The sequence below is a fragment of the Rhinoraja longicauda genome, chromosome 20 (genome assembly GCF_053455715.1).
Source record: "Rhinoraja longicauda isolate Sanriku21f chromosome 20, sRhiLon1.1, whole genome shotgun sequence".
Classification (NCBI taxonomy): domain Eukaryota; kingdom Metazoa; phylum Chordata; class Chondrichthyes; order Rajiformes; family Arhynchobatidae; genus Rhinoraja; species Rhinoraja longicauda.
This window is the reverse complement of record NC_135972.1, coordinates 14993282-15010487: the sequence shown is the minus strand read 5'-3', so window position 1 is coordinate 15010487 and position 17206 is coordinate 14993282. Positions and strand designations below refer to the sequence as shown.

At 45.7% G+C, this 17206-nt stretch overlaps 1 protein-coding gene across 5 annotated transcripts in view; it reads left to right on the top strand.

Annotated features, from left to right (window-relative positions):
- Positions 1 to 17206, top strand: part of LOC144603581 (xylosyl- and glucuronyltransferase LARGE1) — a 305179-nt gene that overhangs the window by 171251 nt on the left and 116722 nt on the right. For all 5 annotated transcript variants that reach the window (XM_078416998.1, XM_078416994.1, XM_078416995.1 and 2 more), the window contains exons 5-6: positions 3451 to 3574; positions 5545 to 5716. In XM_078416998.1, coding sequence (XP_078273124.1) covers positions 3451 to 3574; positions 5545 to 5716 — 296 coding nt within the window. The remainder of the gene's footprint in view (positions 1 to 3450; positions 3575 to 5544; positions 5717 to 17206) is intronic.

Sequence of the window (17206 nt, the reverse complement as noted above, 5' to 3'; positions counted from 1 at the left end):
CCACACGGAGTGCTACAGACAGCGAGCTGCTTCGGAGGATAGTTTAGTTTAAGAGATACAGCATGGAAACAGGCCCTTCAGCCCACCGAGTCCGCACCAACCAGCGACCGCCCGTACGCTAGTTCTATCCGACATATTAGGGACAATTTACAGAGTCCAATTAACCTACAATTAACAGAGTCCAATTAACCAATTAACCGTTGGGGTAGACAATAGACAATAGACAATAGGTGCAGGAGTAGGCCATTCAGCCCTTCGAGCCAGAACCGCCATTCAATGCGATCATGGCTGATCACTCTCAATCAGTACCCCGTTCCTGCCTTCTCCCCATACCCCCTCACTCCGCTATCCTTAAGAGCTCTATCCAGCTCTCTCTTGAAAGCATCCAACGAACTGGCCTCCACTGCCTTCTGAGGCAGAGAATTCCACACCTTCACCACTCTCTGACTGAAAAAGTTCTTCCTCATCTCCGTTCTAAATGGCCTACCCATGGGCGGTGTGGGAGGAAACCGAAGATCTCGGAAAAAAACCCACGCTGTCACGGAGAGAATGTACACAAACTCCGTACAGACAGCACCCGTAGTCGGGATCACACCTTGGTCTTGGGCACAGAACCAGGGTTCACAGTCTTAAGAATCCAGAACCAGGGGACACAGTCTAAGAATAAAGTGGAGGCTAATTCACTGGATGAATTTAAAAGAGAGTTAGATAGAGCTCTAGGGGCTAGTGGAATCGAGGGATATGGGGAGAAGGCAGGCACAGGTTACTGATTGTGGATGATCAGCCATGATCACAATGAATGGCGGTGCTGGCCCGAAGGGCCGAATGGCCTCCTCCTGCACCTATTTTCTATGTTTCTATGTAAGGCAGCAACTCTACCACTGTACCACCGGGCTGCCCACATTCTATGATTTATGATATAAAACAATTTATAGAGTGAGCACCTTCAATTGCATGTCTCAAACCTTTCTCCTCTCTCTGCTTCAGCCCTTGGTAGGTTGATTACATTTAAACATTCAGCGGGCTAATAAAACCCACAGGGCAGCACTCCTTTGCTGAAAACCTTCATGCAGCCTCTGTGCAAAGTCGGAGATAAGGGTTTCGCTGCTTGTGAGGTGTTTTCTTTGCCAGGGTGTTCTTATGCTGAGAAATTCATGGATTCTGCTGCTTTGCTTTCATCAAGAGGAAAATGTACATTGCAGGCTGCCTGTGACTCAAGCTTGAGAAGCTTCAGCAATATTCTATTGAGATGCCGTAATGTTTAATGTGTAAATCATGCTGGGCTGTTATAGTCAGACAGTGGAACCGTGTAAGTGCCAGTGCCATTTGCACTGAGAGAGCGCTTTGCAGATCCTATCTGGTGTAATGGCCAAGAATATATTATGCAGAGAGGTTGTTGGACCTGGTGCGATGGAATTGCTTTTTGTCGGAGAATCCTTAACGGCTCTCCGTGCCTTCACAGCTCCTCTGCAAAAGAGCTTCAGACCACTGATGAGAAATGGCATGACATTTTCCACCCAACCTCACACGCTATCATTCCCTCCGTGTGACAGATGAGCAGCAGCAGGCCACTTGGTCTTACCTGCGATCAATAGGTCAGGGCTGGTCTGCCCACAACTCCACAATGCTGCCTGCCCTTGGTAACCCTGTCAGCCTTTTGCTTATCCAGAAGCTGTCTACTCCAACCTTAAAAATATTCAACAGCTCTCAAAACCCTCGAGCGAAGCAAATTTTGGGCTCATCTCTGATTAAATGTAGAAATTAGAGCAGTGTTTATACATAGTTCCCCCATTTCAGGGCACCATAATGTTTGGGACACAGCAATGTCATGGAAATGAAAGTAGTCATGTTTAGTATTTTGTTGCATATCCTTTGCATGCAATGACTGCTTGAACTCTGTGACTCATGGACATCACCAGTTGCTGGGTGTCTTCTCTGGTGATGCTCTGCCAGGCCTGTATTGCAGCCATCTTTAGCTTATGCTTGTTTTGGGGGCTAGTCCCCTTCAGTTTTCTCTTCAGCATATAAAAGGCATGCTCAATTAGGTTCAGATTGGGTGTTTGACTTGGCCAATCAAGAATTGACCATTTATTTAGCTTTGGAAAACTCCTTTGTTGCTTTAGCAGTATGTTTGGGATCATTGTTTTGCTGTAGAATAAACCGCCGGCCAATGAGTTTTGAGGCATTTGTTTGAACGAGCAGATAGGATGTGTCTATACACTTCAGAATTCATTCTGCTACTACCATCAGCAGTTGTATCATCAATGAAGATAAGTGAGCCAGTACCTTCAGCAGCCATCCATGCCCAGGCCATAACACCCCCACCACCGTGTTTCACAGATGAGGTGGCATGCTTTGGATCTTGGGCAGTTCCTTCTCCCCTCCATACTTTGCTCTTGCCATCACTCTGATATAAGTTAATCTTTGTCTCATCTGTGCACAAGACCTTTTTCCAGAACTGTGGTTGCTCTTTTAAGTACTACTTGGCAAACTAACCTGGCCATCCTATTTTTGCGGCTAACCAGTGGTTTGCATCGTGCAGTGTAGCCTCTGTATTTCTGTTCATGAAGTCTTCTGCGGACAGTGGTCATTGACAAATCCACACCTGACTCCTGAAGAGTGTTTCTGATCTGTCGGACAGGTGTTTGGGTATTTCTCTTTATTATAGAGAGAATTCTTCTGTCATCAGCTGTGGAGGTCTTCCTTGGCCTGCCAGTCCCTTTGTGATCAGTAAGCTCACCAGTGCTCTCTTTCTTCTTAACGATGTTCCAAACATTTTATTTTGGTAAGCTTAAGGTTTGGCTGATGTCTCTAACAGTTTTATTCTTGTTTCTCAGTCTCATAATGGCTTATTTGACTTTCATTGGCACAACTTTGGTCCTCATGTTGATAAACAGCAATAAAAGTTTCCAAAGGTGATGGAAAGGCTGGAGGAAAGACTAGGTGCTGAGAGCTCTCTTATACCTGCATTCAGGAGGCAATTAAACACACCTGAGCAGTTACAAAGACCTGTGAAGCCTTGTGTCCCAAACATTATGGTGCCCTGAAATGGGGGAACTATGTATAAACACAGCTGTAATTTCTACACGGTGAAACCAAAATGTATAAAAAATGGACTTTAATAAAATCTGACAAAGACTCCAAAGACGTACAGGTAGGTAGGTTAATTGGCTGGGTAAATGTAAAAATTGTCCCTAGTGGGTGTAGGATAGTGTTAATGTACGGGGATCGCTGGGCGGCACGGACTTGGTGGGCCGAAAAGGCCTGTTTCCGGCTGTATATATATGATATGATATGATATGACAATGTGCACTTTAACCACATGTGATTTTTTTTCTATTGCAAATCTCAAATTGTGGGGTACAGAGACAAATAAATAAATGATGGGTCTTTGTCCCAAACATTATGGAAGGCACTGTATATTTACACTGCCATGTTGTATGTCCACAGGCGAAACCCTTTGCATTTCCACTTCATAACCGATGCTATTGCCAAGCAGATCCTGGGCTATCTCTTTGAGACGTGGATGGTGCCAGCAGTGACAGTCAACTTTTATGATGCTGATGAATTGAAGGTTGGAATTTATTTCTTCTTTTGTGCACTTCTGTGCTTCCTCCACCCACAATGGCCATTGATGGAGCCATGCCTTCCACAGTTTACCTTTCTGACTCCCTTACCTCATTTAAACTGCCATCAGCCATTTGTTCCAATCGTATCTGTTTAGTTTTTAGAGATACAGTGCAGAAACGGGCCCTTCGGCCCACTGAGTCCGTGCCGACCAGCGATCCCCACACATTAACACTACCCTACTACACACACAGGGGTATTTTTTTTTTTACATTGACACCAAGCAAATGAACCTACAAACCTGTACGTCTTTGGAATGTGGGAGGAAACCAACGATAATCGGAGAAAACCCACGTAGGTCACGGGGAGAACGTACAAACTCCGTACAGACAAGCACCCATAGTCAAGATCGAAACCGGGACTCTGTGCGCTGCAAGGCAGAAGCTCTACCGCTGCGCCAACGTGCCGCATATTTATTACCCATGATGTGCTTGGCTGCATTATGTGTCTGCATTCAGCACCGCGATGCAGTTGGGGCAGCGCAACTGATGAGTTGTTTCCTCACAGCTCCAGTGACCCGGGTTCGATCCTACCCTCCGACACTGTCTGTGTGGAGTTTGCATGTTCCCTCCTGTGACTGTGGATTTCCTCAGGTGGGGGGGGGCCTCCAGTTTCCGCCCATGTTCTAAAGACATGCTGTCTGTGTGGTGTTTTCACGTTCTCCCTGTAACCGGTGGGTTTCCTCTGGGTGCTCCGGTTTCTTCCCACATCCCAAAGATGTGCGGGTTTGTAGGTTAATTGGCCAATTTCCCCTAATGTGTAGGGAGTGGATGAGAAATTGGGATAACAGAGAAATAGTGTGAACGAGTGATCGATGGTTGGCGTGGACTCGGTGGGCCGAAGGGCCTGTTTCCACACTGTATCACTAAACTAAACTAAACTGAATGTCCCGACCTGAAATATCACCTACCCTTTTCCTTCACAATTGCTGCCCGTCTCCCAAGAGAGAATCAGATTTAGCTCTTAGTTTTAAGAGAGAATTAGATTTAGCTCTTAGGGCTAAAAGAATCAAGAGATATGGGGAAAAACCAGGGACGGGGTACTGATTTTAGATGATCAGCCATGATCATATTGAATGGCGGTGCTGGCTCGAAGGGCCGAATGGCCTACTCCTGCACCTAGTTTTCTATGTTTCTATGCAATTCGGTAGCCTGAATGACCGCCCAAAATTGCACACCTTGTGTGCAAATGATTTGTCAAACCTAAAAGGATTTGATGGGAAAGGTGCAAAGGATTTGATGGGAGAGAATAAAGTCTATGAGTATAATTAGGAGTCAGGATTGAACCTGGGTCTCGGGCGCTGTAAGGCAGCAACTCTGCCGCTGCGCCACCTTGCTGCCCAGAATGCACCAGATGGGCTGCGTGGCCTCATCTGTGTCATTATTAGTAAAAGGTGAGATTCCCTGCTGACAAGGCCAAGTGTCTGCCGAACCCAGTACTGCAGAAGCCCGTGAGCCTCCTATAACGAGGTCGGTGGTACTCTAGTTGCTGATAGGTACACACTACATGAGCACAAAGTCATGAGACGAGAGATTTGTTCTGATTAAAATGACACTGCCAAGATCTGAGGGGGGACCATCAAAAACTAAGGGGGGGGAGGGGCGGTGGTGTTCTACCGACATCAAAGGGATAGGTGGGTGGGAGGGCCCACAACACCTCCTGCCACGTGTAGCCGCAAGCCTGGTTCGCCACTGCGAGAAGATCATTCTGTTTGAAGAACCTTTTTGTAACTTTGTCGGCGCCAGAGACCCATCGACTCTATGTGCTGCCTCGATGAGGCCTGCTGTATGATCCTAACGGGCTGTACGCAACACAAGTAGTTTCACTGTCCCCCGGGTGTGTGTGTCTTTGTGTGTGACAATAACATATCGTTGAATCATGGACTTGACTTTGACCCACCCTGAATTTGTCTTTCAGCCAGAGGTTTCGTGGATTCCAAACAAGCATTACTCAGGGATATACGGGCTGATGAAGCTGGTCCTCACCAAGACTCTGCCGGCCTCTCTGGAACGGGTCATTGTTCTGGACACCGACATCACCTTCGCCACCGACATTGCCGAACTTTGGGCTGTGCTGCACAAGTTCAAAGGTCAGAGAGAAAGCGAGAGAGAGAGAGAGAGAGAGAGAGTGTGTGTGTGTGTGTTTTTTGTGTGTGTGTGTGTGCGTGCGCGTGCGCGCGTATCTGCAATTCCTTCCTACACGAGTGATAGGTGGGTGCAGGTGAGGGGATTTGATTAGCAAATGGGGGGGAGTAAGTGACAAAGGCTCAGAATGAAAGGGAGACAAAAGTGTGTTGCATAAGGAAAGGAGAGGAGTGAAATGAAAAGCCGGATAATGGGACATGGATGGAAGGGGGCAGAGCGGAGGGGAATGGGGATGATAAAATTTAAATGTGAGACTCGGGGGGTGAGGGAGGAGCGGGTGAAAGAGGGGGAAGGAGCAGGGTGAGGGGTGGTGGGGAAACGTGTGCGCAATAGAGCGGCGGAGGGCCAGGGGAAAGAGAGTAGGGGAACATTACTTGAAATTGAGAATTCAATATTCACACCGTTGGGTGGGAAGCTACCCAAGGTGCTGTTCTACCAGCCTGAAAATTACCTGGGGAACCTCAACTCTGACTTAAACCTACTTGCATTTCTTTCAATCGTTCAGAAGGCATTGAGGAGATAGACAACAGAACATAGAGTGCAGGTCCACCACCGATTCTCCGGCACCCTTGGTTCCTGAGCTTGCCATATTATCCGTTTTGCCGGGCCAACAGAGGTCCTGGGGGAGGGGGGATCAAGATAACAGCCTGCGGAAGTCGGCCACGGGAACGGATCTGCCAGCTCCGACAGGGCTGGACTTCCAGACCCCCGGCCGCAGGGGGAAAATTCCACCCGCCGATCGGCGCAGAAGTCCCAATGAGATCGACCGCCTCATCCGGCCGAGGCGCCACGTGCTCGAGTGTACATCGGGGGCGGATTTCATTTCTACTGGTGATTTTGTCCGGTTTACAGGGGGTTCCGGACCACCAGTTGCTGGCAATCGGCGATACACAGCACAGCAACAGGCCCTTCAGCCCACAATGTCCAGACCAAACATGATGCCATGTTAATGTAATCTCCTCTCCCTGCACATGATCCATAATCCCTCCATTCCCTGCATATCCATCTGCCTATCCAAAAGCCTCTTAAATGCCACTGGCATTCCGGGTCACGTTTCGGGTCAGGACCCGTCTTCAGACCATGTTTGATTTGCTCTCGCTTTGAGGTGTCTCCAATAGCAGTCAATCGCACTGTGGATAAGGAAGCTAACTCTAAGGCTTGTAGAGCGTTGATCTGAAGCCTGTGTATTGATGTCCCATTAAGTCCTTTCTAACATTGCCCAAACAGTAAATTGACTCCAGTGTAATACTTGGCAGAGTCTCAAAGAAGATTCGATTCCTTATTCCTAATGTAAAACAAGGTCATTCAATATAAATCAATGTCCATTCCTGTGGTACATTAACTCTGGCATATTCTGTTACGCCCTCAAAGTTTTGAGCCACTGGAACCATCTCTACAGATTATCCCAAATGCTTAATTATCTATAAAGATTTCTTCCCAATGCTGCTGTTCTAGATTAACTTTTCTTTGATTGCTATTTACAACCATCCTTTTGGTGCACTTTTAAATTAATGATCTGGTTTAATTTAATTGTATAGTTTAATATCTGTAGTTTCCCTCTCCTCTGACACTCAGTCTGAAGAAGTCTAGCTCTCTTAAGCTGCAGCGGATACCAGCCCATCCCGTTAATTCCCGGAATGGCGGGACTGCCGTATGTTGAAAGACTGGAGCGACTAGGCTTGTATACACTGGAATTTAGAAGGATGAGATTATGTTCCCAATGTTGGGGGAGTCCAGAACCAGGGGCCACAGTTTAAGAATAAGGGGTAGGCCATTTAGAACGGAGATGAGGAAAAACTTTTTCAGTCAGAGAGTTGTAAATCTGTGGAATTCTCTGCCTCAGAAGGTAGTGGAGGCCAATTCTCTGAATGCTTTCAAGAGAGAGCTAGATAGAGCTCTTAAAGATAGCGGAGCCAGGGGGTATGGGGAGAAGGCAGGAACAGGGTACTGATTGTGAATGATCAGCCATGATCACATTGAATGATGGCGCTGGCTCGAAGGGCCGAATGGCCTACTCCTGCATGTATTGTCTATTGTCATCCTCCCCAAATGTCCCTCATGGGATCACCTGCCCATTCCCAGTATCAGAAGATAGACGCACATTGCTGGAGTAACACAACTGGTCAGGCAGCATCTCTGGAAAAAAGAAATAGGTAACATTTTGGGACTTGACCCAAAAGGTCTCCGATTACTTTTCTCCAGAGATGTTGTCTGACCCGCTGAGTTACTCCAGCATTTTGTGTCTATCTTCAATGTAAACCAGCATCTGCAGTTCCTTCCCACAAAATAAATATTTTATATACATTATTTTCTCCTCGACCCATCTTTTAAGGATTGCAAAGTCTAATATTTATAATCAGTATATCTCAACATGCTTAACGTTCAAGGAATTGTAAAGATGGGGTCACCAGCTAGGTACGTTTGGAACCAGGTTGTGAAGACGGAATTCTGATGAATGAATGTTCTGTCTGTCTTTGGTGCTGAAGAGAGGTACATATTGGTCCAGGACATAGAGTCATAGAGTGATACAGTGTGGAAACAGGCCCTCCAGCCCAACTTGCCCATACCGACCAACATGTTCCAACTACACTAGTCCCACTTGCCCGCGCTTACTCCATATCCCTCCAAACCTGTCCTATCCATAGAAACATAGAAACATAGAAAATAGGTGCAGGAGTAGGCCATTCGGCCCTTCGAGCCTGTACCGCCATTCAATATGATCATGGCTGATCATTCAGCTCAGTAGCCTGTACCTGCCTTCTCTCCATACTCCCTGATCCCTTTAGCAAAAAGGGCCACATCTAACTCCCTCTTAAATATAGCCAATGAACTGGCCTCAACTACCTTCTGTGGCAGAGAATTCCACAGACTCACCACTCTCTGTGTGAAGAAATGTTTTCTCATCTCGGTCCTAAAAGACTTCCCCCTTATCCTTAAGCTGTGACCCCTGGTTCTGGACTCCCCCAACATCGGGAACAATTTTCCCGCATCTAGCCTCTCCAACCCCTTAAGAATTTTATATGTTTCTATAAGATCCCCCCTCAGTCTTCTAAATTCCAGCGAGTACAAGCCCAGTCTATCTAGTCTTTCCTCATATGTAAGTCCCGCCATCCCAGGGATCAATCTGGTGAACCTTCTCTGTACTCCCTCTAAGGCAAGAACGTCTTTCCTCAGGTTAGGAGACCAAAACTGCACACAATACTCCAGGTGCGGTCTCACCAAGGCCCTGTACAACTGCAGCAGAACCTCCCTGCTCCTAAACTCAAATCCTCTTGCTATGAATGCCAACATACCATTCGCTTTCTTCACTGCCTGCTGCACCTGCATGCTTACTTTCAATGACTGGTGCACCATGACACCCAGGTCACGTTGCATCTCCCCTTCTCCCAATCGGTCACCATTCAGGTAATACTCTGCCATGTACCTGTCTAACTGTTTCTTAAACGTTGGGATAGTCCCTGCCTCAACTACCTCCTCTGGCAGCTTGTTCCATACACCCACCACCCTTTGTGTGAAAAAGTTACCCCTCAGATTCCCATTAAATCTTTTCCCCTTCACCTTAAACCTATGTCCTCTGGTCCTCGATTCACCTACTCTGGGCAAGAGACTCTGTGCATTTACCCGATCTATTCCTCTCATGATTTTATACACCCTCAATAAGATCACCCCTCATCCTCAAGCCCTGGCAACATCCTTGTAAATCTTTCCTGTTCCCTTTCCAGCCTGACAAGACCTTTCCTGTAACATGGCGCCCAGAATTGAACACATTACTCTATATGCAGTCTCGCCCACGCCTTATGCAGCTGCAACATGACCTCCCAACTTCTATACCACAGTGCAATTCCCTACGATTATTTGAAAAAGCTCTACCCGAGCAGATAGACAGAATCTTTATCATGTTGTCAGTAAGATGGCAGCCCTGACAACGTAGTACTCCCTCAATTCAACTGAAATGTCAGTCTAGATTATACATTTGCTCCTTCACACATGATCACTCTGGCTGCTGTCCTTTGTATTCTTTCAATGTGTCTAGTTTCCTTCAGTAGTGATCTGCCTCGGCTTTTTTGTTTATGAATCATATAGTGAACAAATTTCTGATCTTCCCATATGTCTTTCTAATATAATTCTTGGCCCTCATGATGAATCTGGAAGAGCTGTTATGTTGGACTCTCTGTTGAGTGTGCCAACTAAGAATGCGGGTCACTACAGTGGGTATTACCCTGGGCAGAGAAAGAAATTGGCCTATTTGGCTCACCTTTTTAACTGTATCATCTCTCAGTTCTACATAGTCCATAAAATTGATGGGTTCATCATGGTTACTTATCTTTTGGACCAGAGTTCAAAGCTAACTCAATACAATGGGGTGAAAGCTATTTATCTTTAATACTCCTTAAAATATTATGGAGTAGAGCTACTCCTAATGTAGCAGAATACTAGCACAGGCCATAGCCGAGTTAACAAACGGACTCTGTTTTTCCAGACGTACTGAGGTTGACTTTCCCCGTAAGGCAATAAATACACAAACATTATTTGATGTGATCGTCATATCTCCATGGTATTGTAATGAATGACATCAAAAGCACCACCCCTGTACAATGACAACAAAGATATATTGTATTGTATAAAGAATATTTACTAAAAGTGGTGAGAGTGAGAGGGGGAAAGAGAGAGAGAGAGAGAGAGAGGGGAGAGAGAGAGAGAGAGAAAGAAAGAAAGAGAGAGGGGACAGAGAGAGGGTGGAGAGAGAGGGAGAGAGGGAGGGGAGGGTGAGAGAGATAGAGAGGGAGAGAAAGAGAGGAAATTTGTTCTGCTGAGACTAGGAATGCACGTGCTGGTTTATAAAATACAAAATGCTGGGTTAACTCTCAGCAGGTCAGGCAGTGTCTCTGGAAGACATGAACAACTGACATTTTGTGTCGGGACCCTTCTTTCAGATTAATTGTAATAGGAGGGAGAAAGATGGGAAAACAAGGTGGGGGTGGGTGAAAACCTGGTGAGTGATAGGTGGATACAGGTGTGTGTGTGTGGGGGGGGGGGGGGGGGGTGTTTGGCACATGGTGGGGGGGTGGGGAAGGCCAGAGATGAAAAGGCTGCAGAGTACAGTTCTACAATTCGTAGGAACCAACATATGTACATAGGTCGGACATTTAAATTTAGAATTATGACTTCTATGTAGAGGGTCCATAAGTCAGGCATTCCAGATCCAGGGACATCCTGTACGTCTCCCAAAAGATATAGAAACCTATTGATTTCTGCTTTAAATATTCGCAGCAATTTTGTCAGCTCACTTGGGTAGAGAATCCCACACTTCACCCTGTGTGAAGAAAGTTTCCCTCGTCTCATCCATCCCTAATTCAGCGGTAGAGTTGCTGCCTTACAGCGCCAGAGGCTCGGGTTCGATCCTGACCACGGGTGCTGTCTGTACGGAGTTTGTACGTTCTCACCGTGACTCGTGTGGGTTTTCTCCGGGTGCTCTGGTTTCCTCCCACACTCTAAAGGCGTACAGATTTGTAGGTTATTTGGTTTTGGTAGAGATTGTAAATTGTCCCTAGTGTGTGTAGGATAGTACTAGTGTACGGGGATCACTGGTCGGCGCAGACTCTGGACCGAAGGGCCTCTTTCCACGCTGTATCCCTACACTAAACTAAGTTCTGTCCAGAATTGCTCATTATTTTAAGATTGACCTCTAGTCCGAGGCAGGAGAAGTAGCAACTGTGAACTTCCTCTTTCTCACCTCTGATGAGTTTTGAGCGTTCCAATGTCACGTTTTATTCTTCTAAATTCAAGAGTATAAGACCGATCTGTTCAATCTCACCTCGTAGGACAAATACCAACCCTACCCAGCCAACCACCCCCAGAGCCAGCTGTGTTTGTTTTCGAGATGCCATTACATGGTAGAACTTTCACCTTCTTGATACTTGAGTCAATAATGTTTGGTACCGATGTTCAGCCTCTCACCATCCCGGCACTTCTGCCAAGCTGATACTAGCTTTGCATGGTCTTTTTCTTTTCGAGGATTCAACAATTTTCCCAAGCTTTTAATCTAGGTCAAAATAGGTTTAGCTTGAAAAGAGCCATTTGACCTAATTGTTCCAGATGCCAACATTGCGTTTAATCTCATTACGTTCCTGCACGCGCCTCAGTGATCGGTCCCGTCAATTTTTCTGAAAAGCCACTCCCACAAGGGCAACTGCAGAAAGGCGGGGTCGTGATGTTTCTGACTGTTGGCTTTTGGTGAAGGATGGTTCACTAATAATGGCTGTGGAAGAAAGAGGTCAGGTGTGCAATGGCCATCTAATCACCGCAGGTACTCACAAAATGCTGGAGTAACTCAGCGGGTCAGGCAGCAGCTCAGGGGAGAAAGAATGGGTCGAGACCCTTCTTCAGACCACAATCACCGCAAGTCCTTGTTTAATTCCTTGCTAAATCCTTGTTTCATGGGTAAACCACTTGCGACCGTTTTGTGTGGCTTGTGGTGTCAGATCTGCCACAAGGTTGACGGAATCTCCACTACAGTCACTGTCAACATTACATTGTGTTGGAGAGATAGCTGATGAATTCATTCAGTGTTGGTGTGTAGTCCGTCAAAGAACTCACCAGTATTCAATGTCTACACGGCACCAGGAGGAAGAGGGCACTGCCCGAGCTGGCTGCCTGCCCGCCCCTTTTCCCTGGTTTACACAGAAACATAGAAACATAGAAAATAGGTGCAGGAGTAGGCCATTCGGTCCTTCGAGCCTGCACCGCCATTCAATATGATCATGGCTGATCATCCAGCTCAGTAACCTGTACCTGCCTTCTCTCCATACCCCCTGATCCCTTTAGCCATAAGGGCCACATCTAACTCCCTCTTAAATATAGCCAATGAACTGGCCTCAACTACCTTCTGCGGCAGAGAATTCCACAGACTCACCACTCTCTGTGTGAAGAAATGTTTTCTCATCTCGGTCCTAAAAGACTTCCCCCTTATCCTTAAGCTGTGACCCCCGGTTCTGGACTTCCCCAACATCGGGAACAATCTTCCCGCATCTAGCCTCTCCAACCCCTTAAGAATTTTATATGTTTCAATAAGATCCCCCCTCAGTCTTCTAAATTCCAGCGAGTATAAGCCTAGTCTATCCAGTCTTTCTTCATATGAAAGTCCTGCCATCCCAGGGATCAATCTGGTGAACCTTCTCTGTACTCCCTCTAAGGCTAGAATGTCTTTCCTGAGATTACGTCAGTGCCCAGGTGGTTTTAGAAAGGGACTACGCGTTGTCCACGGGGGCCCTGGGGGATTTCTAGGACCTCTGGGCACCCCGGGGGGGGGGGGGGGGAATGGAATGCACCCTTAATAAGGATGGTGATATAGTTGTATAATAGTTTATTTAGTATTTAAGAATATTTGTTTTACTTTCTATTATGGTGGGTGGGTTTGTTTGTATTGTACATTTCATTTTTTGTAAATAATTGATTAAAATTATTTTTGGCGTTTCAAAAAAAAGTATTCAATGCCCAGGGCTCACAGGAGGTGAAATCCATCAAGAGTTTTAAAATCACACTGCAGCTTGGCTCAGTCCTCGCGTGAGAAAAAATATAGACCAGAGAACATGGGAAACAAAGAGTCTATTCTCAGCATCAAATAATTAGTTCTTTGCTCCGTTGCTAAAAATAGCAAGAGTTGCATTGATCATTTTCATCTGTCGGGACCCATCTTATGCAGAGGAGTATAATTAGGACAAGGTTGGCATTTTGTAGGTCAATGCCAATACTATTATTCCATGCACACTGAACAACAAAGGAAATCTGTGGCGAGTCAGGCAGAATGACAAGGTCGGTGACATTTAGCTCACCTGCCGAACACTGACTCGGTTCACCAGCCGACCCGGCCAATGAATTATGAGTCACAGAGGCGAGGCAGGTCACAGTTCAATGCCATCTCCCTGCTCGACTGGCCTCAGGCAAGATTTGATTACTATCGCTGCCCTGACTTCCAATAGGAAAACTGTCCGGGGTTCACTTTGTGATAAATCGTTGCAGATTATTTCCATTTCCAGCAATGAAAGCATTAATTTATTCTGATGAAATTTTCCCCTGCTATTTAAAAATAATTGCTTCAGGACACGTTGAAGAGAGTGTTGTGAACACATCAAATTGAAATTTAAAAAACACTGCTCGGCGGTTGATGCAAAATAGTAAGGGAGAGACACCAAGTGCCGGAGTAACTCAGCGGGTCAGGCAGCACCTCTGAAGAAAAGGAATAGGTGACGTTTCGGGCCGAGACCCTTCATCAGACTTCGGTGTAGACCAGCATCTGCTGTTCCTTCTTACACAATAGTAAGGAAGAGAATTAGCTGCACACAAGTCAAAAGTTTCAGGGAAAACTGAAGATGAGCTGCTTTGATATCTTGCAGAAGGTTTGACTTAAAATAATAGATTTCAACGCAGCGAGGAGAGAGGACTTGCTGACAGCTTCTTTTCAGCTACAGATGAAACAGAGGAATATTCAGAGCAACAAACACAGTCAAATGAGGAAAGGGCGCATTGCACACAGGCTGTTTCATGCATGGTCTGTTGAGAGATGGGTTCAAGGCTAATGTCGACCAGTTGAAGCTGAAGGCTAGTTTTCAGAATGCAGCATCTTGCAGAGCTTGAGCGAGTGTTACAGATTGCAATGGTTGCCGTGAACGATAGTTACCTGCTGCTGCTTGGAATACTCTCCTCACTAATGTTATGGAACGCATTAAAACAATTTTACATAGCAAGGGAATTTCAGAATAAATAACTTCAGAATAAATGAATGCTTTCACTACCATTTTCAGTTTAACACTTTCATTATTCATAATTTTCTCCATTTGTATTCAGGTGAGTTAGCTTTAAAAATGGTAATTCTTTTGGCACAAAAATGTTCTTTGCTTCTCACGTTAATGTTTTCATTCCTGATTTTGCATTAATACTTTTATTCTTAATCTCGCATTTTAGTTACATTGCTAATAAGGCACAAATGCATCCATTGATATTTTCAAAAATATGCATTTGATGTCAATTTTACATTAATGGCTTGATGCCAATCTGTACAGACGCCCATTCAGGACTAATCTGATATCAGTCCCCACGTTAGAACAATAACGACTTGCATCACATCTTCAAAATGGCATGGTAGGTTTTAGGTTAATTGGCTTCTAATTTGGCCCTTGTGTGTAGGATAGCGTTAATGTGCGGGGATCGCTAGTCGGCACGGAATCGGTGGGCCGAAGGGCCTCTTTTCCGCGTTGTATCCCTCAACTAAACTAAACCAATATCCCAAGTCACACTACGGAAGGGGATTCAGATAAATTTGAACACTGAATCACACATGGGACTGGTAGGGCAAAAATAAGGTGTTTTTTTAAGGAAACATTATAGAAGTTTAGAAAATAAATTCCATCTTTGGGCAGTGAATACTTGAGAGTACAACAGCGATGTGCAGTGGTTAAAATGAGTGAAGGTCAGAAATGAATGCAGATATGGGTGGGGAATAGGTGCTATAGATCTGGTAGGCACGGTGGCGCAGCGGTAGAGTTGCTGCCTTACAGCACCAGAGACCCGGGATCGATCCTGACTATGGGTGCTGTCTGTACGGAGTTTGTACGTTCTCCCCGTGACCTGCGTGGCTTTTATCCGAGATCTTTGGTGACAATAAACTGACCTTGAAACCTTGAAAACTGAGTCGGTGTTTCAGATCAAATGACTTTTCAACAGAACCAGGAAAAGTGTTCAAAAAACATGTAATCATGTTTTAAGTTGTAAGCAGGGGAGGGTTAGAGGGGGACAAATGGAATGTTATCTGGCCTCCTCCTCCTCCCCCTCCTCTTCTCTGCAACTTACAACATGTTTGGTTTGGTACTTTTCCAAGTTCTGATGAAGGATCGTCGGCCTGAAATGTTGACTATTGCTCTCTCCATAAACCTTGCCTCACTTGCTGAGTGTCCCCAGCAAGTTCTGTTTTTATTTTTTGATTTCCAGCAGTTTTCTTCCCCTGTTTTTGTGAACGTAATCTTTTTTATTACCGCTCGCTCTCAATGCTTTCGCTAATAATTTCATTTTGGCACTTTGGTGTCCACACACTTCTCTTGTTAATCTCATGATAAAAAACCTCCTCAACAAACCCCCCCTCCCTCTTCCCATATCATCTCAATTAATGCGCCCATTACCGATCTCACATAAGGCACTTGTTTTGTTAATCTTTAATACTGTTTGTTATTTATTCCTGTTAATGTGATCATCGCCGATGCCATTGTAACACCCTGGTTGAAAGTGCCGCACATTACGATCGCGCGACCAAGTGCTGGCATCTGCCAGTCTGGTCCCCGTCCCCATCGCTGCGGCTTTTCGGAGGGTGAGCGTTGCTGGTAACGCCGATGCATTGCTCACCTTTGAGTGCAGCAACCGGTGCAATGCAGCACCACCGCAGTCCCCCTGCAGCCATGTTGTGCGGCAATGCCGGCCGGGGAAGGAGTCTCTCGCCAACTCTCAATTGCTTTCAAAGTAACAGGAAAATGGAGACGTGAAAGGATGGAATTATAAATCTCCAGTCGCTCTCTGTTTTATATTTAATAAGTGTATGCGTATGACCCTGTAACAGGTTAACTGGCTGTAAATCTGATGATTTGACAGGTTAATTTGGTGGCTTGAATTTCGATGATAGAGCAAACATTAGCAATGATGTGTTGTTTAATGATGCCACATCAATCCAATGATTGCTGGAGGAGGTTTTGGTGTAATGTTAAGTGCTGTGTGTGCTGCTAGATTAACCATCTCTACTGAATGCAGACGTACAGGGGCAACAGCTTTATTAACCCCTTGTCTGGCTCTGCCAGGTAGCTGCACTGTAGCGCTGTGCAGGCTGTGTCACTGAGCTTAAAGCAACAGAACGCCTTGGCTCTCCTGACTTAAATCTGACAGAGAAATTTGACTCACTGACCATACCTCATCGCCTTTGCCATTTTACATTTTTATAGACCTGTTTTTATTAGTGATAGATTGATCAGGATTACTATTCTGTTATGTCGATACCTGGTGAACTAGAGTCATAGAGTCATGCAGCGTGGAAACTGGTCCTTTGGCCCAACTTTTCCACACTGACCAACATGTCCCATCTACGCCAGTCCCACCTGCTTGCGTTTGGCCCATATCCCTCCAAACCTGACCTATCCATGTGCCTGTCTAAATGTTTCTTAAACGTTGCTATAGTACCTTCCTCAACTACCTTCTCTGGTAGCTCGTTCCATACACCCACCACCCTTTATGTGAAAAAATTAACCCCCAGGTTTTTATTATATCTTCCCCCCCCCCCCGCTCACCTTAAACCTATGTCTTCTGGTTCTCGATTCCCCTACTCTGGGCAAGGGACTATTCCTCCCATGATTTTGTACATCTCTATAAGATCACCCCTCATCCTCCAGCACTCCAAGGAA